This window comes from Pongo pygmaeus, chromosome 9, assembly GCF_028885625.2.
Source record: "Pongo pygmaeus isolate AG05252 chromosome 9, NHGRI_mPonPyg2-v2.0_pri, whole genome shotgun sequence".
Lineage (NCBI taxonomy): Eukaryota > Metazoa > Chordata > Mammalia > Primates > Hominidae > Pongo > Pongo pygmaeus.
Genome location: NC_072382.2, coordinates 15,040,268 through 15,064,502, shown reverse-complemented (window position 1 = coordinate 15,064,502; position 24,235 = coordinate 15,040,268). Strand labels below are relative to the sequence as shown.

General features: G+C 40.6%; 1 protein-coding gene across 2 annotated transcripts in view; it reads right to left on the bottom strand.

Moving 5' to 3' along the window:
• Positions 1-24,235, bottom strand: part of LOC129008299 (membrane-spanning 4-domains subfamily A member 6A-like) — a 67,654-nt gene that overhangs the window by 43,215 nt on the left and 204 nt on the right. Inside the window, exons 1-6 of one of the 2 annotated variants that reach the window (XM_063670884.1) lie at positions 22,942-23,091; positions 21,545-21,705; positions 19,796-19,930; positions 18,202-18,258; positions 15,346-15,555; positions 12,959-13,060 (exon numbers count right to left, since the gene is read on the bottom strand). In XM_063670884.1, the coding sequence (XP_063526954.1) occupies positions 12,959-13,060; positions 15,346-15,555; positions 18,202-18,258; positions 19,796-19,930; positions 21,545-21,691 (651 nt within the window). In that variant the 5' untranslated portion in view covers positions 21,692-21,705; positions 22,942-23,091. Of the gene's footprint in view, positions 1-12,958; positions 13,061-15,345; positions 15,556-18,201; positions 18,259-19,795; positions 19,931-21,544; positions 21,706-22,941; positions 23,092-24,235 lie in introns of those variants that run through there. The other variant, XM_063670883.1, reaches the window with a different exon arrangement.

The window sequence follows — 24,235 nt, the reverse complement described above, 5'->3', positions numbered from 1 at the left end:
TAAAGACAGAAAACAAGGAATTAAAATATAAGCATCAAGAATATGACAGCAAAGTGATAATGTAGTTTTGAAAAAAATAAACAATATGGAGCTTCTAGAAAAAAACAATTTGTAAAAGATTATATGAATAAAAAATTAAAAGCCTGGCTTAAACATAAAAATATTTCTAGACCCGAAGAATTATTTAAACCCAACACTAAGCTAAAGAAATTACTCATGGTGCAATACAATACAAGAAATGATAAATTTGAAAAAGAGAGGTATCTCTTTTCAATGGTGTATGTTCATCTAACACACACTGGAGTACCAGAAAGAGAACAGAAAGAACAGGGAATTTAAGTGCATATATATTTCACAAGATATAAATTTTTAGATTCAATAAACAAAATGATTATTAAGCATGATTTGATATAATATAGGAAAAGATATAGATGAAAAAGAGAAAGAAGGAGAGAGAGAGGGAAAATTCATACCTAGACACATTAAAATACCACTGCAGAATATAAAGACAATAAAACTTTTTAAAGACAGCCGGAATGTATACATAGATGACCAATAAGCATAGGAGAAGTTGCTTAATCTCATTATGCGTGAAGGAAAGTAAACTAAAACCACAGTAAGTGCCTTTCATACTCACTACAGTGGCTAAAAAACAAAAACTACTAGAAATAGCAAGAATTAGTAACGATATTGAGCAAGTGGAATTTTCTTGCTTATCTGGTAGAAATGTAAAATGGTACAGAATAATTGGAAAACAGTCTGTCAATTTATTATAAAGTTAAATATATTTACTTTATGATATAATCTGATTCTATGTATCTATTCAAGAAATATGAAAATAGATATACACAAAGAGGTATACATTAATATTTATAGTGACTCATAATAATCTAAAACAGCCCAAATGTCTATCAACAGGTGAAGGGATAAACAGACTATGACATATTCAGTCCATGAAATATTCTTTAATAATAAAAAAGGAACAAACTACTAACAGATGCAACAACCTAGAAAAACATGCAAATTGTATGCTGAATATCAGAAATCAGAAACAAGAATGATTAGATCATAATAGGATCGATTTTGTTCCATTCATTGATCTGTATAAATGTCTACTTATCACTTACTTATTTTTGTTTGTTTATTTATTTATTTATTTATTTTTTGAGACAACATCTCACTCTGTTGCTCAGGGTGGAGTGCAGTGGCACGATCTCCGCTCACTGCAGCCTTGACATCGCAAGCTCAATCGATCCTCCTACCTCAGCCTCCTGAGTAGCTGGGACTACAGGCACACACTATCACACTCGGCTAATTTTTATATTTTTTTATAGAGATGGTTTCACCATGTTTTCCAGGCTTCTCTCAAACTCCTGGGCTCAAGTAATCCACCCACCTAGGCCTCCTAAAGTGCTGGAATTACAGGCATGAACCACTACACCAGCCCATTCATTGACGGATAGATGCCTGTGTTGTTGGGTTTAATTTCAGCAGGCATGAAATTTTCCTAAGCCTGCATGTCACTGATCTTTTCAAGTCACAAACATACAGATTAATAGTATTGCTTTGTAACCATGGGCACATGGAGTTTCTCAGTGGTTTGTAGCAGCTTGTGAGCATCATTTATTGGTAACAGTAAGATTGGTGATTTGAATGTAGTCTCAGTGACAGACACAGAATGGTCTGCAGTTAGGGCTGGTTATGTAACAGGAAATATGCCCACACAAGTCAGGTATGAGAAAGCCCAGTTAGCATGAGGTTTTGGGGCTTCCAGGTTCTGAGGTGTTCTATTGGGGTCACCTATAAAAACGGAAGTTGCATCACAGAAAGAAAGGGAGGACAATTGAAACTCAAGCCTGACTTTTCTGGACTCCTTGCTGTGCTGTCTTTAACTGGGATGCATATCTTACTACTACCACTACTATTATTATTATTCTTATTATTCTTTAAGATGGAGTTTCACTCTTGTTGCCCAGGCTGGAGTACAATGGCGCGATCTCGGCTCACCACAACCTCTGCCTCCTGGGTTCAAGCGATTCTCATGCCTCAGCCTCCCAAGTAGCTGGGATTACAGGCATGCGCCACCACGCCCGGCTAATTTTGTATTTTTAGTAGAGACGAGGTTTCTGTATGTTGGTCGGGCAGGTCTCGAACTCCCAACCTTAGGTGATCCGCCTGTCTCAGCTCCCAAAGTGCTGGGATTACAGGCTTGAGCCACTGCGCCCGGCCCAAAGATTGATATGTGCCTGTAATCCCAGCATCTGGTGCATATCTTAATTTTAATGCCGTTGCTATTTTGAATCCTATTCATGAAATAAACTGTAGAGATTTGTAAATGGTGTCATATTGAGTTCTGTGAGTGTCCTTTAGAAACTGAACCCTGTTTAACTGCCACCGTTAGAGTACTTAGCATCAGACATGGCATTGCAATGAACAGCCAGACTCATCTCTAACTAAAAATATTGCTAAGGATTTACTTATACATTTAAAAGATGGTTTTGGTAAAGAGAATGGCAACAAACTGTTAATACCAGGGTGATAACAAGGCCACTTTGGATCCAAGTAGCAAAGGCTTTACACTCAGTTACTGATAATAAAACTTTCCAGTGTAATATGGAAACAACAAAAAATCTCAGGATATAACAAAATGGATGAGTAGGGAAGTGCCAAAAAAAAAAAAAAAAAAAAGGGGCAGATCAACTAAACATTTACTTTCAGTATTCCTGCTTAGTAAAAACAAAGGTGAACCTTGCCCTTTCTGGACGGTAGCTGAAGCTCCAAACAAAGGAACCTGGACAACTAGATGAATCGGCCATACAGGTACTTATTAAAATGTTATAAATGATTTCTTAGGATTTATCAGAATGGGTTAAAGGAGAGGTTAATCACACACACCTAAAAAAGGGCAAATATCCTACTGTTCCTCCTTTGTGATAGAGATGATCAAATTCCACTGAAGCCACATAAATGCTGCAGATGCTGGCAGTATCAAACTGGCTATACGAAGACAGACACAAAATTCCAAATGGGATGTCCCTCACTCAGGTTATGACTGACACTGTAATACAGGAGGCACCACCAGAATGAGCATCTTATATTACTCTACTGTTGTGACCTCAGGAGACTGTAAAATGCCAATTATGAGGCATATATTTTGTGTAGCTTTCTTTTTTCTAATGTCTTTTCCTTTGATGTGGTAATATTAACTTCACAGAATGAATTTGGAGTGTCTCCTCCTCCTCTTCTTTGTGAACTATTTTGTAAATAATTAGAATTGGTTTCATTAAATATTTAATAAAATTCACCAGTGTAACTATCTAGGCCTGAGCTTTACTTGCTGGGTAGGGTTTGAATACTCTTTTAATTATTTTACTTCTTATAGAACTACTTATATTTTCTAATTCTTCTTGGGTCATTTTTGGTAATTTATGTCTTTCTATTTTTTAAGAAAATTCATCTAATTGTGTGAATTGTTGGCAAACAGTTGCCCATTATATTTCTCTATAATAAATGTAATTTCTGTAAAGTTGATAGTGCCTCCTCTTCCATAACTCATTCTGACAATGTGTGTCTTCTGTCTTATACTTGCTTGGTCAATCCAACTAAAGTTTGTCAATTGTGTTGATCATTTCAAAGAACCAACTTTTGTTTTTGTTTTTTTTAATATTATTTTCCTGTTTTTCATGTCTTCTGTTTCAACTAGAATCCTAATTATTTCTATATTTCTGCTTACTTTGGATTTGCTCTTCTTTTTCTACTTTTTGAGGGAGGGAGCTTAGGTTATTGATTTGAGATCTTTTTTTTTTTTTTTTCCATACGGAGTCTTGCTCTGTCACCCAGGCAGGAGTTCAGTGACGCAATCTCGGCTCACTGCAACCTCTGACTCCCCAGTTCAAGCGATTCTCCTGCCTCAGCCTCCCGAGTAGCTGCAATTACAAGGGCCTGTCACCACACCCAGCTAATTTTTGTATTTTTAGTAGAGACGGGGTTTCACCATGTTGGCCAGGCTGGTCTCGAACTCCTGACCTCGTGATCCGCCTGCCTCGGTCTCCCAAAGTGCTAGAATTACAGGCATGAGCCACTGCGTCCAGCCCAAGACCATTTTTATTTTCAATATAGCCAACTTATAGCTTTAAATTGATACATTTCCACCTAGGTCCTACTTTAGCTGTATCTCATAAATTTAGGGGTTTTTTAAAATTTAGTTCAAAATATTTTCTAATTTCCCTTGTGATTTCCTTACCCATGGTTAATGGAAATATGAGTAATTTAAATTCCACTTATTTGAGAATTTTTCCAATTCATTTTGGCTATTAATTTCTAATTTAATTCTGTTTTGTTCAGAGAACATATTTTATATTATTTGAATATTTTAAAATTGGTTAAGTCTGTCTTGTTTTAAAATCTGGTATATTATCTGTATTCATTTTCTTATGCTATATGATAAATAAATTACTTAGTAGCTTAATGTGATACAAATTTATTATTTCACAGTTTCCCTGGGCCTGGAGCTGAACGTGATGTGAATAGGGTCTCTGCTCATAATCTCACATGGCAGAAGTCATGTGATTTCACTGGCCATAGACGTAATATCATCTCGGGCATAGGGTCCTCTTCCAAGCTCATTTGAGGTGTTTGCAGCACTCAGTCGTTTGCAACTCTGGGAGAATGCATTTCCAATGTCTTGTCTATCAGCCAGATGCCTCTGAAGGTCACCTACCAGTCCCTGTCACATAGCCTTTCCCACAATGTGGCAATTGCCCCTTTGTGGCCAGCAAGAGACTATTTCTACTGCTTCTCTGACTTCTTCTGCCTCTGACCTCTAGACCCAGATATAAAGGGCTCATGTGATTAGTTCAGGCTGCCCAGATAATCTTCCTTTGATTAACCCAAAGTCAACTTATAAGTAACCATAACTATATCTTCAAAAGTCCCTTTGCCATACGGAATAACATAATGCTGGAAGTGGTATTTCATGATATTCACAGGTTTCATTCAAATTTTGGGAGGAAATGATTCAAAGGGAGGGTGAGAATCATTAGTAGTTATCTTAAAATTCTCCCTACGGGATGGTCTATGCTGAATAATGTTCCATGTGCACACTTGAAAAGTTTGGGTGTTCTGCAGTTGGTGGGTAGAGCGACACAAGCAGATATTTCAGTTAAGTTGATAGAGCTATACAAGTCTTTTATTTCCTTCTTGATTCTCTGTCTAGTTTTTCTATGAATAAATAAGAATAGAGTATTAAAATTCAATTATTATGGATATTTTTAAAAATCCTTTAATTCTATCATTTTTTGCTTCATATATTTTGGGACTCTGCTGTTACATTGCATTAATTTACAACTGTATCTTTCTGCTGCGTCGACCATTTTTAAATGTCCCTCTTTGGCCTGTAATCCCAGAACTTCGGGAGCCTGAGGCAGGCAGATCACCTGAGGCCAGGAGTTTGAGACCAGCCTGGCTAACATGGTGAAACCCTGTCTCTACTAAAAATACAAAAATTAGCCAGACTGGTGGTGCATACCTGTAATCCCAGCTACTTGGGAGACTGAGGCACCGGAATCACTGGAACCTGGGAGGCAGAGGTTGCAATGAGCTGAGATCATGCCACTGCACTCCAACCTGGGCAACAGAGTGAGAATCTGTCTCAAAAAATTAATAATAGTAAAATAAAATAAAAACTTAAAAAAAACTTTCATTTCTCTTTTTCTCTAGTAATATTTCTTATCTTAAAGTATATCTTCTTTGATGTAAATATAGTTATCTCAGCTCTCTTATGGTTTGTATGGTAAACATTCCTTGCGAATGTATATAATTGTCAGGTTCCAACCCGAGCCGGGGCCGGAAGGGAACTGGTGGATGGGTTGGCGGGTAGCTGAAAGAACACTTGAGGGAGCATAGGCAGTTGAGACATGGCTTTAGTCTTCCTCCTCCTGTAACTTCTTAATAGTCTCAGTTATCTCTGTATGCCCACCTGGCAAACGGTATTGGCAGGTGGAAGTAACCTGTTGGGGTCGTGTCAGGAGCTGAGGCCAGTGATGCCTATGTCCTCGCAATATTGGCTTAACCACACATACTCCGTGTCTGAATTCTCCAGCTGTGCTTTGTAAAGCCAAGCCATGTAAAATATCCACCCCCAGAATGTATTCAGGTATGAGAGGGACATATGCAGTGTATGAGCATGGAGCCAAGCAGCTAATGCCAAGGTGCAAAGATTGAGATTTCACTTTCACTGACCAGCCCCATAGCTGTCTATATATGCAGCTTTGCGCAGAAATTTATCTGGGTTCCCACAGACAAGTCTATAATCTGCACTGGTGTCTACCAGTGCCAGCACCCACTGTACATTGGTGGGGGACTAGTGGATTGCCAATTCCACATGTGCCCTCCGGTCATCCGGTGTCACCCCAAGACAGGCATCTCAGTCAGTTTCCTAATTAAACACAAAAGGCTTTATACCGCCGGGCATGGTGGCTCACACCGGTAATCCCAGCACTTTGGGAAGCCAAGGCGGGCGGATCACGAGGTCAGGAGATCGAGACCATCCTGGCTAACGTGGTGAAACCCCGTCTCTACTAAAAATACAAAAAAATTAGTGGGGCGTGGTGGTGGGCGCCTGTAGTCCCAGCTACTCGGGGGGCTGAGGCAGGAGAATGGCGTGAACCTGGGAGGCGGGGCTTGCAGTGAGCCGAGATCGCGCCACTGCACTCCAGCCTGGGTGACACAGCGAGACTCCGTCTCAAAAAAAAAAAAAAAAAAAAAACAAGGCTTTATACCTCCACCCATCTGCAAGTAGTCCTTGAGCTGGAGTGTCTGGGTGTGAAGGGGTGGCCTGCCCCTCCACACCTGTGGGTATTTCTAGTCGGGTGGGATGAGAGACTGAGAAAAGAAATAAGACACAAAGTATAGAGAAACAACAGTGGGCCCAGGGGACCGGCGCTCAGCATACCAAGGACCTGCACCGGCACTGGCCTCTGAGTTCCCTCAGTTTTTATTGATTATTATTTTCATTATTTCAGCAAAGATGAATGTAGTAAGAGAGCAGGGTGATAATAAGGAGAAGGTCAGCAAAAAACATGTGAGCAAAAGAATCTATGTCATAATTAAGTTCAAGGGAATGTACTATGACTGGATGTGCACGTAAGCCAGATTTATGTTTCTCTCCACCCAAATATCTCAGTGGAGTAAAGAATAACAAGGCAGCAGTACTGCAAACATGTCTCACCTCCCACCATTGGGCGGTTTTTCTCCTATCTCAGAATTGAACAAATGTACAATCGGATTTTATACCGAGACATTTAGTTCCCAGGGGCAGGCAGGAGACAGTGGCCTTCCTCTATCTCAACTGCAAGAGGCTTTCCTCTTTTACTAATCCACCTCAGCACAGACTCTTTACGGGTGTCAGTCAGGTCTTTCTCATCCCACGAGGCCATATTTCAGACTATCACATGGGAGAAATCTTGGACAATAACCCGCTTTCAAGGGCAGAGGTCCCTGCGGCTTTCCACAGTGCATTGTGCCCCTGGTTTATTGAGACTAGAGAATGGCGATGACTTTTACCAAGTATACTGCTTGTAAACATTTTATTAACAAGGCACATCCTGCACAGCCCTGGATCCCTTAAACCTTGATTTCATACAACACATGTTTTTGTGAGCTCCAGGTTGGGTCAAAGTGGCTAGCGCAAAGTGGCTGGGGCAAAGCTACAAATTAACAACATCTCAGCAAAGCAATTGTTTAAAATACAGGTCTTTTTCAAAATGGAGTCTCTTATGTCTTCCCTTTCTTCATAGACACAGTGACAGTCTGATTTCTCTTTCTTTTCCCTACAGCATGGGACACTTAGTACCTGCAGGATGCATCATCCTTCTCCCTCTTAGGCATTTTCCAGAATTGCTGCTCTGGGGACAATTGCCTCCACAAAGTTAACAGTACTTCACGGAATTGCTTATCAATTTTCTTTCATGCAACCCCAGCCAAAATCAAATCAATCTACATCTGTGTTCAGGTCACCCACTGGGGACGCATTTTGTCCCAAGAGGTGGCCCCCTGCAGAAGGGAAACTTTCCCCTTTTTTATGGCACAGGCTCTCTGGTCTCACCTACAGCCCTCTGCTTCCCTGAGGGCCGCCATGAAAGTAGTCACCTTACGTATGTGGTGCCCCACATACAGAGTGAGGACAGTGGCCAGGGAACCAAAGACACTCAGGGGCACAGAGCCCAACACAAGGTCCCTCATGTGGGAGGTAAAGCGTTCATCATCTGGCCCTTGGGTAGTCAGATGGAACAGCCTGCCTCACACCCATCTCCCGAATTACTTGCACTAAATCTAGATACGACTGCCATTTACTCACAGTTTCTGGTATTTCTTTGGCATCTTTCCATACCGTTCAAATGGCCACCATCAGCCATTCAATTAGGGTGTGGTCGCCTTGCCCTGTGCTAACCACCTGCTCACCTGCAATCACTGATGGAGGGAGGGATGAGTCATAATGGAAGCCAGCTTTTCCATTTCAGAGGCAGAGCAGACGATGCTGTGGGCTCCCTCATCCCAAAGATGAGGCATCCAGGCAGGTAGGGGTTCCCCTGAGTGCTGCTGACACTGTTTATCTAATTCCCCCAACATAATTGGGGTATAGGCACTGTATGACATCTGCTCTGTCATGGTAGGGGGTCCCCAAGCCCAACCCTGGGGCCCCAATGGCTGTTCCTGCTCTATTTTCTGATGGACCACTGGGCAAACCCACAACCGATGTTCTTCTTCCTCAGTATCAGACTGAGCAGGAGTCTCTGACTGGGATGGTGGGCCCAGGCCCACACTAATGGCAGCCTCTAATTCTCATTCCAAGCTGTGTATCTGGGCCTCCAGGTGTTCCTTTTGTGCCTGGAGGTCCCCTACCTTCGCTGCATCCTGCAGGGACTGAGTGTGCACTTACCGTAGTACAGTCAAAAATGCCCATTGAACTATGCCAACAAAGGCATTGTCCTCTCATTGCTCTGTGCTTACAGGTACTTCAGTGCCTTCTCCATGCTCACAGGAGACCTGTCCACCACCGCCCATGTTTCCACCAAGGCCCATCCTAGCAGCACAGCTGCCACAAGGTACCACAACCCATGCTGGGGCCACATGGCTGACCTGGGATCATTGAGGCCAAGGGCTCACTCATCTTGGGATCCTACTGACTATGCCAATTGACAGGTTCCAACCTGAGCTGGGTTCTGAGGGGAGCTGGTGGACAGGTGGTGGGTAGCTGAAGGAACACTTGGATTGTAGGCAGTTGGGACATGGCTTTATTCTCTCTCCTGTCCTACAGAGTCAGCAGTGCAGTTATATTACTCACAGACATAGTGGCTCAAAGCCAGGTATGAGCTCACACAAACAGATTATATTAAATGGTTACATAACGCATGGGGTTGTGCACCTGCGCTCCAAACTCGCTGTGTCGTACCATACCAGATGTCTACCTTGGCCTACTGCTGACTGAAGCACAGCCACTTTCCTTACAATAATAAATAATTTTTGAAAAATGCATAGTTTTGCCTCACTGATGACATGTGGAGACACTGTAAAGGACAAAGGTAGCAAGTGTGATTTCCTATGGTCAAGTTAGCTACCTCCAGTGAATTCCAGATACCTTGGTTTGCCTTTTTCTATTTCTCTTGGGAGGAAAGTTGTTCCTCATTATCACCATAAGATGTCAGTAGAGTCAATTGTGCAGAAATTGGGAAAGGCCAATAATTCTAAAATCTTTCTCCTGCAAAGGGAAGAGAAAACATGTTTCCTACACAGTCTGAGTCATCCTATTTAGAGCATTCTACAACTTTCTTTCTCTCTTTTTTTCCTTTTTTTTTTTTTTTTTTCAAGGTCTTGCTCTGTCCACCAGGCTAGTGTGCAGTGGCAAGATCATGGCTCACTGAGCCTCAACCTCTCAGTTTCACTTGATTTTCCTGCCTCAGCCTCTTGAGTAGCTGGGACTACAGGCATGTGTCACCACACCTGGTTAATTTTTTTTTTTTTTTTTTGGTAGAGATAGGGTTTGGTCATGGTCCCCAGACTCGTCTCGAACTCCTGGACTCAATCTGCCCGCCTCAACCACCCAAAGTGCTGGGGTTACAGGCAAGAGCCACTATGCCTGGCCCAGACTTTCTTGAAGAAATGAAAGATTTCATGAGTATAATCAGGTTCCAAATCCCAGCGATGTATTGGGGTTGAAGTTAATTTTAGACACAGAGGATGGAAGTGAAAGGGGAAGGAAAGTTGGACTATGGAAGTGAAAGCAAAGGGAAGTAAACACACAATAAAACTCAAGATCACTGAGCATCTTTCATGTGTCAGCTATAATGGTAACTGCTTTACAAAGGTTATCTCAATACATCTTCTATGTCAAGGTAGGCATCATTCTCACTTGACTTGGGCTGAAGGGGCATTGCTACTTGAAAGAAAAGATATCAGTGGATGACATGGCAGTGAGGTTGAGCCTAGGATAAAAAGTGGTTTTGAGTGCTGGATGCCTTCTCTGATAAACAAGTCAATGCTGAAGAGAGACCCGGGGGGATCTTTGAAGACTAGAAGTTTGACTGAGTAATCAGTAAGACTTCTGGTATCCTGAGTGCTGTGGTGGTGGTGAAGACATGGTGGCAGGGGGTGAGGAACAAAGCTGGAGTGTGAGTACAGTAGATGAATACACCAATTGTGGACTCTGGGTCATAGTCCTCTCCTGTGGCAGAAGGTGGCTCCATATGATTGATATGGGGGAGGTGGATTTTCAAAGGGAGGACTCTCTCTGTCTCACACATACACATACACACACACACACCTGTTTATCCCCTACATTCTTTTAGGCAGAAGAAGGTATGCTTTATTCTGTGTTCAAATAATAGTTAGTGGCCTGTATACATCCCTAATTTCACTGTCATCTCTGTTTCTCTTATTTGACATAGTGTCTGGTATCCAATAAATGTCAATAAAAGTTGAATGTCCACAGTAGGTAAGTAAATAAAAGAAATGGTGTGTGTCAGTGGGGGGGGTGCAATGGACAGGGAGAAGACAAAATGAACGAGAGTTTGAAGATAAAGCTAAAATCAAAGAATCTGACAGTCCAGTTTCAGACTGGAAAAAAAACAGCAGAAAAGCTGAGTATCAGGATATCTGATACAGTGGGTATGACCCCTGCTACAGTGGGTAAAAGCAAGAGAAACATGACCAGTTCTTTCAATGAAATGGAGCTCATGTAAAATTGAAATACTTTTCTACGTGTATGTGTGTGTGTGTGCACACATGCTGAGACTTAACATTTATACACAAACAATTGGTCTTTCTTGCAATAAGAAAATAAGTATGAACTGGTCGTTGCTTCATAACAAATAAGTATTCCTGGTTAGCTTTTGTTTGCTCATTCGTTTTGTCTGAATTTTTGATGGGGAGAAAATGGAGTTCAAATTTGGGTTTATGTATGTCATTGTTGACTTATTCTGTGTTTAAAGGAAAAAACAACAAAATAAGTGTTAAAACAAAATACGCACTCAAAGATTTTATTTTGAAGCCAGCTACTTTCATATACCCTGAGACTTCATCATATGGGGCTTGCCTTTATGCACTAATGAGTTAAAATACATAGGATAAAACACTAGCACCTGTATAAAAGAGTCTGCGCACCACAACAAATCAGTTAACTCCTATTGACAATTAAGGGGTACAATAAAAAGTTGTGTCCTTTGCTTCACTGTGATCCATTGAATGATCATTCTGCCTAGTTTTCTGGGAAACATTTTCTAGGAAATGTTTCTGGGAATGATCATTCTGCCTAGTTTTCTGGAAATTCAGACTATTTGGCTAGTCTAGTAAATGGTAATTTACAGCCCCGTGCTTTTGCTAAAGTCAATGTCAGGCAAATCAAGAGATCCCCAATGAACACATATCTTAAATGACAGTGAAATAATGTTTTTTTTTTTAATGTTCATTACTTTAAAAGCTTACATTTAGGAAACTCAAGCTTTGCTTTTCTATAATGGTTAACTTTTCCATATTATCATAAGAATCAACTTTCTGATTAATATTTCTCCCTTTTTTCTTAAGAAGTCAATAGTTCTTCATATCCAGGGTCATGAGTCATTTTTGAGGACATGCCAGAATTATTGATGTAAATGTGAGGCAGGAAAAGTACACTCTAGAAGAAACAAAGTATGTTAGGTCTTCAGACTTCAATCAGGTTCAAGATAGATGTATATATGCCATTTTTCCAACTGTATACATAGAATTCTTAGCTAATCCAAGATAAGTAGAGCATATCACCAGGTTCTTCAAATAATTGCAATTTATCGCCCTAGTATTCATTCTACACTCTATAATACAATGTTGGATAAATCAAGGCTTTTTAATTCAGTTAAATAAAGTCATAAGTCCATAGGGATGGTATCCCATGGAATTTGATTCAAGAATACATTTTTAATATATCTTTTAAAAGGCAAAAGAATTTTAAGATCACCAGGGGCAAATGTAGAGCATAAGACATTCACTGGATCCAGTTACATGTGTAAATGCTCTTTACCAAGTCAATACTATTAAAGAGACTAGTGGTTGTGGCAGAAATTGTTTCTGCTTATAAGGGAGGCAAGCCAGGTTCCAGTGTCCTCAGCAAAGGCACAAACTCATAGCATAATGCCAGGCAAGTCATTTAACTTCCCAGAGTCTCATTCCCTTCGCTGACAAAATGGGAAGATTGAACCAGTTGATTTCTTATGATTAACTATTTTCATATCCAGTGAATTTTCAGCTTGTCAGCTACTCAATTGCCATCTGCTTTTCTTGTCTGTCTTCCATCACAATGAAAATGCCCTCCCATGTGTATCTCGTGACTGGCTGGTTGTTCCTTCTACCACTCTTGGTGACATACTCAACACAGTGCAGAGATAAGATACACTAAGCAAGGTTAAGTGAAGCCGGCCAGCACACTCACCCCAGGGAAGTCAGAGTAAGCCTGTTTCCACCGCAGCACAGCAGTGAGCACAGCTAGGCAGAATTCCAGCAGAGTGCAAATCAGCATCAGAGAGAGAGTTCCCTGAAAGTCAAGAAATAAAAGATTGGTGTTGCTTAGGTCAGCTGAAGCCTTCATGCCTAGTTGAGAGGTGACCACAGAGATGAAGACTACCTCAACCATTAGAGAATGAAGAAAGGACACCATCGGGAAGATAAAGCTGCTCCTCCCACACCTCACAATTGTCTTAATTCAACCCCTTAACTCATTTCCTTGAGAGGAGAAAGGGAGATGAATAGTAACTAAATCAACTAATCTACTTCATACACTTATTTCTCACTTCTTTGAGACATCGATAGTTCTAATGACATTGTTCACTCGGTAAGAAAGCAGAGTGGCGTAATAACTCCCAGGACTGAGAATCAGCAGCTCCGTTCCAGTCTCACCTTTACTGCTTAGTAGCTGTGTAAGCCTGGACAAGTCTCTCTCTTTCTCTAGCTCCTGTTTCCTCATGTATCAAACATGCATACTAACATTTCTTTCTCAGAGATTTGCAAGGATCAAGGAGGTTTTGACTGTGCAAGTCCTTTGTAAAATTTAGTATTGACATCCCTGTCTATGTATCTGAACCCCTTTGGATTTCTTCTTGATTTTTGTTGTTGTTTCTTTGTTGTTTTTTATGTTTTTTTCTTTTTTTTTTGGGGGGGTGACTGTAAGCCTTAGAAAAAAACAGTGAAGGTAGTAAACTGTCAGAGTTGCTAATCACCAACACCAACTCACAAGGATGAGTTCTACCATTTCTGTCCTGAGACATTCTTTGTGCAGAATTGGCCATCTGATAATAAAGGGAGATAATCTGATCACATGAAATTTTGGTTTGTGGTATTTACACACAGTTAAAGAGAAGATATAACTTTTTCCATTACCTAGAAATTGTTCCAGCAAGCAAACTCGACAGAATCTCTCTTATTTCCAATGTAAAATTGTCCCATCATGAATTTATACTTTATCACTACCAAATTTCTCTGAAATTTCTCTTCAGAATTTTTCCCAAGGTGGAATTGGCTGTGCCAGGTGTTAATCTGTGCCAATTACTGTCAGTCTCATTTACTCGTACTTTTTCTCTTTATACCATTACCTTGGGAGCAAGGCCCTCTTTATAATGAGTGCTATACAAACATGACTTTGACCAGACCTTTCTATCTGTCCATCTTCCAGCTGAGTTCTTGGCTTATCTCATTTTTATGATTGCAGGACAACAAATATTCTGCAATCTCTTTTTTCTTTTTTTCTTTTTTTTTTTTTTTTGAGACGGAGTCTCGCTCTGTCACCCAGGCTGGAGTGCAGTGGCATGATCTCAGCTCACTGCAACCTCCGCCGCCTCCCAGGCTCAAACAGTTCTCCGCCTCAGCCTCCCAAGTAGCTGGGATTACAGCTGCCCGCCACCACGTCCGGCTAGTTTTTGTACTTTTAGTAGAGACGGGGTTTCAACGTCATGGCCAGGCTTGTCTTGAACACCTGACCTCGTGATCCATGCACCATGGCCTCCCAAAGTGCGCATTACAGGCGTGAGCCACTGATCCCAGCTGTCTTTTTACTCTTATGTTGCCTGTTTTTCTCTCAATGTGTTGCTGACCATGCACATGCCCCTTAATCTTTCAACTTTAGACATATTATTTCTGTTAGCCAAACTTCATTGTTTTTCTTCTTCCAAAGAGATAGAATTCTCCTGCAATCTTCTCAATTACACTCTCTATCTCCCTATATTTCTTATCTCCTGATTTAATATATCACACTTCTTTCAGTTATAACAAAAAGCAACAATAATGTTGCATTTTCACCTGATCAGTATTATTCATTATTGTGATCATTAGAAGAAGAAGCCCTTATCTTCTAACCCCATATTTCCTATTCTCTTTTTCTTAGTACTGAATCTGATGTCTTCTCAAACCAAATTATCTCCTTACCACGCACACATACTAAGTTTCCTTCTCCTGGGTCTTTCTGATCTCCTGGGTCTTTCTGCTCTGTTTCCATTCTTAATTCACCACTCCATGTACCGAGATTCTCATTTTGATAAACTCATAATTTATGCCTCCAAATTGGATTAGTTTGATAATTAAGAACCTCTACAAAGAAAAAGTTTTAGTTTTTCATCATCAACCTTATTTAACATTTTCAGTTCCACTCTATTAGTATGTAATCCCCTTAATATCATCCGTGTAGTCCCCTTTGATTTACATAAACCTGGCTTTCCCCCAGATGCCCAAACCAGAATCAATAGAGAGATTTTCAAAAGAAGGAATAACAAGAAATCAAGGCTTTCAAATACCTGATAAGATTAGAACATCCCATCTAAAAATACTTACAGCCAGACTGGCTTTGGCTGTATAGCAGTCCGTGCTATAAAGTGAATCATGATAATAGTAAGAATCATAACTTCTGGTTGGTATATTATTTTTGTCCAACTCACACTGCAGTGAGGCAGGATTTAAGGTGGCCAGTTTGACAGACAGGATAATGAAACCCACCAGGGCAGACAGAGCACTCAGAATGCTTCCAACCAGGCTGCTATGCACCTGAAAGAGAAATGCTGGGTAAGGATCATTGCTAATGACTCATGAATCTCTTATACGTCTTTGCTATTAAATTGTAAGTTATTCCCTTATCTGTCCCCTCAGGAGGTCTGGGATTGATCATTTATTGCTGTATGCCTCTCCAGTGTCCAGCAAAAATCTCTCAATCTCCAAGGTAAATCTTGGCTGAATGAATGAACATATGAACTGGTTCCCCTTAAGCAGGACCTCAGTGGTGTGGTAGAGAATGTTACTCCCCTAAATTCTTTCCCCACGACAGATAGCAGGGCTTCCATGAGGCTTTACCTGCAACATTACCAACAGAGCATGACCCAAAGTGAAGGTGGTAACGTACCAGATGCAGTTTCTCTCTCGCTCAACTCAAAAGCCCCTGGTGGAAGCATCAGCCACACAGAAAAGGTAGATCATGTATTAGCATGGTGCAAAAGCAATAGCAGTTTTTGCCGTAAAACCACAATTATGTTTGCACCAACCTAATAGCTCACTCTTGCATGCCCATTGCCTCTCTCAAAAGCACACCTCCCAAAGATGAGTGAGGGAGCGGTTCTGAGTCTCAGGCAGGCCCTGGAACCTGGGCAGGCATAAGATTGGCCACACTGAGTGCAGTATGGGGTGGCTGTGGGCAAAGGTCTAGGTGCAGGCCCAAGGGTGGTGTAATGTGTGGGAGGCAGCGGGAGGTACAAGAAAAAGGTCTGGACTGGAGGTCAGAAAATTGAGGTCATAGTACTAGACTTGCCTTGGCTTATTCCCTTGGGTAATCAGTTCCTTGGTTTTATTTCCCACTCTGGTTCTCATTTATACATTTATGAAGTGAAGGGAATAAATAAACTGACCTCAGAAGTGAATTCTTTTGTACTCCAGCTCACACAGAAAAGAGAATTGAGCTAAGAGTACTCTGAAAGCTATAGTTACTGGTACGTAGGCTCCAGGGCACACCCCATAGCCATACAGTAGAGTGTTACTTAATCCCACATGGGCACTTCTTTTAGGAACTCACCAGTTGATGCTCTGGGACCCCAATTTCCCAATATAATGACTAAAGTGTATACTCCTGGGCCTCCTAGTAGCCAGTAGTAGTCTTAATGCCTAGAGTCTATATTTCTTAGAATAAGCTAGATTTGTCTTGAGATGGCACTCTTCTTCAGTCTCAAAAAGAGCTGATACAATGTGTGACAAGAGTAGAACTCACTAAAGCCTCGATGTCTCTGGTGAGTCTGAGCCCACCCCGAGACCACATCCTGCATCCGTGAGCTTCCTGCATGTTCACTGTGGGATTGTTCCCTGGGGTAAGAGGCCCATATATTTCCTCCTAAAAGTTTGAAAGCACTACCCTTGTGCCAGACTACTCAGTATGGTTGCCAATAGCCACATAGACTATCCATATTTAAAGTAAAATTAAGAGAAATTTTTATTCAGTTGCACTATCTATATTTCACATCATTGATAGCCACATGTGACTGCCATATTGTACAGTACAGCTGTAGTGCATTTCCATCATCATAGAAAGTTACATTTCATTTCTATCATCGTAGAAAGTTACATTTCATTTCCATCATCATAGAAAGTTAAACAGCACAGATCTAGTTAGTAGTTCGGAGTCTAACTGAGGGTTCCAAATAATAATCTCTCAATACTGATGAGAAAAAGAATTGGCATTTTTCTGGGCACTCTTTCTCACTTCCTTGCTGGCTTTGGGAGATTTTTGTAGCCAGAGCTTCCAAATTGAGTTTCGGTGCAATTGCATGGTATGACATTCTCTCACATAATCTCAACATAATCAACCCCTTGAGGGATAATGGATTGAGTGAAGACTTAATGAAACTTTAAAGAGAAGAGAAGATTCTCCCTATAATCCAACCTTTGTCTCCCTGCCACTTCCAACTCTAGTTTTTGCTGGAATAAGGGATAAAGACTGGTAAAGCTTTTTGTTGTTGTTGTTGTTTTGTTTTTTTATTAGCCAATACAAATGACTAAGGACAACTTTTTAGGGTGCAAGAATTTATACTCAAACAAAATAAAAGTATTATACTTCTCGTGAGATAGATGAAAGAATACAGTCAGCCAGCACTACCCAAAACTATCGAAGTCCTCAAGGAAAAGGAAAATCTGAGAAAGTCTAAAGGAGCCTGAGGAGACATCAGGCCTAAATGTAATGTAGTATACTGTAGTAGCCTCTGTGTTTACTTCGGATACCTCACATGAACAACACTTTGACTCATTTTTTTTCAAGGGTTGTTTTAACACCTGGGCTTAAAGAATGGACCCCAACCAATAGACCTCTTTATAACACTGTCAGCTTCCTTGCCACTGAAAACCTGAATTTGAAGGCCAATTATCACCAAAAGAACATCATAAACAGGCACAATTTCTCTGTGATAGATTCTTCGACATGGGCAGAGGGAATATAATAATCCCCTGAATGCAGACTTTGATGTAGGGTACAATAATTGGATAAATGTGCTCTGAACAAGGATACTGGGGATCCAGGCCTGGCTCCTAATTCTAACAACAACTAACTGCTCTGGAACTGAGTTTTCAACTTTTCAAAGTAGAAAGACTAGCCTTAACAAGTTCTGTCTAAGTTTTATTTTGATCCATTGGGTTGTGGGTTATAGTTCTCATACTCACCAAAAGCTTGGTTAACCTTTTCTCTGTGGCGATTGATAGAGAGCCAGAGATCATAAACTAAGATAAAAGAGAAAATGGTCAGGTCAGTTACCATGTACAGAGTAACTGCGACATCACTATCATGATGTTTATAGACAACTCTCATGGGAAAATCCCTGAGAAACCAGTGATCAATGAGGTAAGTTCCATTTAAAGACATAGATTTGTCCCTTTGTCCATATAACATTCAGATAGCATCAGAAAAAAAAAGATAGCAGAAATATATCCTAATAAACAAAAAAAATCCCACTAAACAAAAAAAGACCTTAAAAGCCAGGAATAATTTTTGTTTTTTTAAATAAAATGAGACAGTCTTGTTGTAAGATGTTCTCTAGAGAAGGACATGAAAGCAATGGTTAAAAAAAAAAAGTAGTAATTTTACAGAGGAGAAACCTGGAAAATACTACCCCAACCACATAATCAAGGTTAATTGTATCAGTGACATTATGTTGGTAGCATGACCCTTGATACGACTTGATGAAAATGGTGCTTTACCTCATCATCATCACCAAAAAATTCATCACCATACTCTAAACATCAAAAAAAAAAATCAGACAAACCCAAATTTAGGAACATTCTACAAAAATCTCAGCCAGCACTACCCAAAACTATCAAAGTTCTCAAGGAAAAGGAAAATCTGAGACAGCCTAGAGGACACTGAGGAGACATCATGACTAAATATAAAGTAGTGTAATGCAGTGGCTTGGCATGGATCCTGGAACAGAAAAAGGTCATTTGGGGAAAACCGATGAAATCCAAATCCAAGTGTAACTTTAGTTAATAAGAGAAGAAAAATGGACAAGATACACAAAAATGTGGACTTCTTGGTGCATCAAATACGCAAATGTAAGAAAAACAAATAGCTACTGAATTGCAGGAAGTTGAAGGAAAAAACATCTGTGAAAGGGAAACTTAACTATGAGAAAGCCTCCATCTAAGAGAAAGCAGTTCTCTGAGAAAAGGACTACTAAGTCCTTTTGAAACTCCAGACTTGCAGCTATTTCAGAGGAATTTCCTGTCAATCACTGGGCATAGATGTCTGCTCAGCCTTACCCGGGAATCAGTCAATGCAGTAAAAGTATTTTCAAAATGCTCGGATGTAAGTTTCCTTCCTCCATGATCCCCACAAGCATGGGGGATCACAGTGTGGTTTCTCTGTGAGTGTAGGATGTCTTCCATTGATGCTCATTTTTTTTGTATAAAATGTTCCTTCCCAACTTTATCCTAATCCATGGAATTTTTTTTTTTTTTTGCCTAAATCTAGAGAGAAGTCACTAGCTTCATCATAGCTCAAGATGATAACGTGAAAAGTATGATGATCTTCAAAAGAAATGCTTATTTCAGTCTGATAAGAAATTGATCTAAAATCAGGCAACCCCTGTCATCCTACCCCACTCAATCCTCCCTGAACTACACACACAGGAGAACAAGCTTCACCATTGACTCCTTGCTCCTGGCAGATCAAACATAGCAAGGTGGCAGGTGGAAAGTCTAAGCTATTGGCATCTTCCTCCCCTCTTTGCCCCATCCTGCCCTCCTTAGAAACTCTACTCACAAAAAAGGGTCCTATGAATGGGTAAGCAGAGTTCAACAGCGTAGAAGTCACTTGGGTAAAATTTGGAGAGAAGGAAGCAGATGCCAAAATGATCCCCAAGCTCAACACCATCATGCCACACAAGATCTGGATAGTCTGTGGGAAGAGAAAGGGAGATTGAGGATGAAAATCAGCATTTGTAAAGATAGGGCCTTTTTGCCGCTTCCATGGCACTAATGCATTATCACCTTCTACAAGATCCTAATGAGGATACAAACCCTGTGGAAACTCTGGAGTGAGAAATATGAAAAGACATCCTGGAGGGTGTGCAGCTCTGCCACAGAAGCCACAGTCTCAGGTGTCTGGCAGGTGCTCAGGAAGGCTTCTGCATTTCTGCCTCACAGGCCCTGGTCTGCTCATGACACTTGCTTCCAGCTCACAGCAAGTGCTGGGATTTGCTTTCCCAGCTCTCAGGACCTCTAAGTCCATGACTAGTTAACTGTCTTTCTACCTCTCTGAAAACAGGGGGCACCTGAAAGCCCCCACATTCTCTGCAGTATTTGCAGTGCAGAAGTCCCTCCCCTCATCTCCAAGACTCCACTGGACATGGAGTTTGCCCCTCTGGTCACCTCCTTGGAAACTGCAGTTCACAACCCTATAGCTGAAGTTTGGGAAGCTCTTTTATTTTTAGCTTTTATTTTAAGTTCAAGGGTACAAGTGCAGGTTTGTTACGTAGGTAAACTTGTGTCATGGGGGTTTGCTGTACAGATTATTTCATCACCAAGGTATTAAATCTAGTATCCATTAGTTATTTTTCCTGATCCTCTCCCTTCTCCCACCCTCCACCCTCTGAAAGGCCCCAGTGTGCATTGTTCCCTTCTACGTGTCCATGTGTTCTCATCATTTAGAGGCCATCACCCTTAGCAAACTAACAGGGACAGAAACCAAATACTGCATGTTCTCATGTATAACCAAAGCTCTGTCTTAGGAGGTAGTTTTCCCTCCTGGACATCCACCTCAGAGATTCACAGCTCTATTATCATTTACCGAGAAGTTTTCTAGACCTTATGTCACATGAGCCTCATAGAAACCCACATGACTGTACATGAGGCAAGGAAACAAGTCCCACCAGGTCCTGAAATCCAGTCAAACAGAGTGCCTCACCTCAGATCACATAAGTGCAGAGGCAAGTCTACAAACCAAAACTCTGTGTTCCCCTCCCAATCCAAGATAGATCCCTTCTTTCTCTCCTCCCTTCATGCAATACAGCTTCTTTAATAAACTCTGGATGAGAGGAGAAACAGACAAACAAAAGGTGAATATCATTTCCATTCTCAAAAAGGTAAGGAGAAAAGAGGGAAAGGAGTTGTATATTTCCTCTAATTTGCAGTGAGGGAAAAATTATTTGCAAAAAGTCAGTTTGGATTATTAAGCATGCAATTGTGAAATATATACACATACACACAATATGTAATTATTTACCACCATTACTTTTGTAAAAGAAAATATAGAGAAGCACTGTATTGTAAAAATACAAAGACAACAATAGAAAATCAATTCCTCATATTCAGAATAAGGGAAAATATATTTTTAAGACAACCTCTTGTGGAAAAGTTCTGGGACAGTTTTCTCCAAGTGGCTTCTACCCTAAAGTCCCTCTGGCAAAACTTTAGGGTCTCCACACTCACGACAGATGTCCAGTCCCAAGACATACATCATCTCTTGGCACTTCCCCCAACACCTCTCCAACACATTCTGAATTAGATTTACCCCAATAACTTTGATTTCTGCGTGTAGATGTTTCTTCAGGCTATCCTGCCCCTGGTTGGTGGGTTCGGGTTTCTCTGCTTGGGAGAAGTTGATGACATTTGATGGGAGCACTATGATGGTCTCATTGGGAACAGGTTGTGATGTCATAATGGTGTTGCCAACTATGGAAGAAAAAATAGATTTAGCTCTTAAAAAGTACAGAGCTCCCAGGTTCTGGCTCCAAAAACAGTAACTCAGTCTTTGCCAATTAGTCCAGGCTTGGCCTGTCCATTAGAGAAAGAAACTGATAGTATGGAACAGTGAAGACCACACAACCTTGACTTCATGAGGATTTTTCCATGTTTGACACAGTCCATTATAGATAATAAACACGTCACAGGGTGGCAGCAACATGAATCTTGAGAGGTCCCAATGTCCAGAGGCAAATGGTCACTCAAAATTTGCAATATGCAACAACCTCTCTTTCCCCTGGTCCTACTGACAACAACTGTATTGCCATATATTTGATGAATTTTCAGACTAATAAATGAACTCTGCTTACTTATTTCTTGTCTAATAATACTATTTATTAGCACTCATCTTAGATATGTTTATCATATTTTACTAGACATGTTCTTAATTTTTATCCTGCAGTGCTTTTAATCCTTAGAATAGCTCTGCATATTAGTGAGTTAGTAAAAACGTGTAATAAATAAGAAAATGCAAAATAAAGTTTAAGTTATGAATGCAAATAATATACATATTGCATATATGTGTGGCCCAGAGTTAATGCTGAAGAAATATTTGCAGTTACCCTTATTGTTCACCCTGGTTCACACAGCTGGGAAGCTGTAAAACCATTCTTGGATGTCAGCTTTCCTGGAGTCTGAAGCCTTTGCAAAAATCTCTAGATCATTCTACCTCTTCCTAATTTCCCACCTGGCAATGCCAGCCTGTGTCTGAGTTTACTGAGGCTGGAGAAGCAGCTGTATGCAGTGGTATGAGAACAAGTCTTGGAGTCACAACACAGGCTCGTGTCCTTGGTCCTCCCCACTTTTTAGCATAAAGACCAAGTAGGCTGTGATATTTGTTGCTAAGCTCAGTTTGGATCCCTTTTCACTGCACCATTCTCAGCCCACAGACTGCCCAGTTTACAAATGTTCTAAACACACTTGAAGAGACAAGAGCTCTGCTCCCATTAATTACACAACCTTAGGTAAGCGACTCACTGAGTTTATGCAATTAGAATACAGCAGAAACAGAGTTAAAAACAGATACTCCTTCCATTTGCCCACTCTATTTCCAAAAGGCCCTAGTGTCTCTTAACTGCTGTCAAGGAGTTTCAAGTTAAATCACTCCTCTAATGAGGTCACGGCAAGGGAATGGTGAGACGAAAAAAGTCTTTCAGCATTACCTACCTGTGGCCCGTTGGTCCCAGCTGAGTCCTCAGAAGCTCCCAAGAGATTTTAACTCTGGTTTCTCAGTCCCATCAATGGTTTCTACTTACCTTCATCTTCTGAAAGTCATCAGCCCTTCCTTATTCCAGTGTTTAGAGCTATACAGGATGTGATACTTACAGATTGTAGATTTGTGAAATGTTCCTGCACTTCCTTTTCTGTAAACTTCTAGCAACTTCAGAAAAACCATGAAAAGAACCAACTAATAATTGTGAGAGTTCGGGAATCATGGAGCCTTTGTATGAATTGCCACTTCGAGACATACAAGTTCCCTGTTATTAGGCAAGTCTGTTCTTGGAGCTTCAGTTTTTTAATCTGTTAAATAGAGGAGCAATACCAACACTGGAGAACTGTCATAAAGACGAGCAAAAATATTTATAAAAAGTCTATGCTGCTTTGAAGCTTTCAATAACATGTAACTAATAACAGTAATAGTGCTAGTAATCATAATATAGAGAAAGAACAATATTCCATTGTATATAAATAACCATAATAATAATAATAATAGCAATAATGACTATACTGCTTTAAAGGAACACTCGTTAATATATAGCTAATAATAGTAATATAGAACATAAAAAACTTTGAAAAAATTGTTTTATATATATGGTTTGTTTGTGTGTTTTGTTTTATCTTGTTTTTCTAATTCCCCAAGCCTTGGCAGGCTGAAAGCAACCCTTCAATACTGATTGCCCAACTGCTGCCTACCCTCAAGACATTTTCCTCCTCTGGCTGCTCTCTTTCTCTAACAACAGATCTTTGCCCTCCAGAAAGGTTGGGCCCCTCTAGGGAAGCATTGAAATATTGAAACGGAGAAGGAACAAATGGGAAAGATTCAGCAGGACCTAAATGAATTCAGTAAACTCATATGCAGGCTGGTTTTGTGAGGACAGAGGCACTGTGCCCTTTCAAAACCCTGGGTGGCGTTCTTTGGAAGCTGAGTTCAATGTGTCAGGCAAGGAAACCAGAGCCAGTCAGGGCAATGGCAAAGCCCCACCCTGCAAGCTTCCTTCCTCCTTTCCTTGGGGGAGCTTCCAGGATGAACCCAGAAACACAACCTGAACCATCACCGTCAACACAGAGGGCCGTGGATTCTGCACTTAATTCCACACGTTAACTCTCCTGTTGAAGAAAGGAGTTAAGAAGCACCATTTAGAAGGCTGGATTAGTTCTCAGCGTCTAAATGACACAGATATTATGAAATGTAATTGGCTTGTCTTAAGTTCTAACAATAAATCTGAGAGGAGGAATGGAC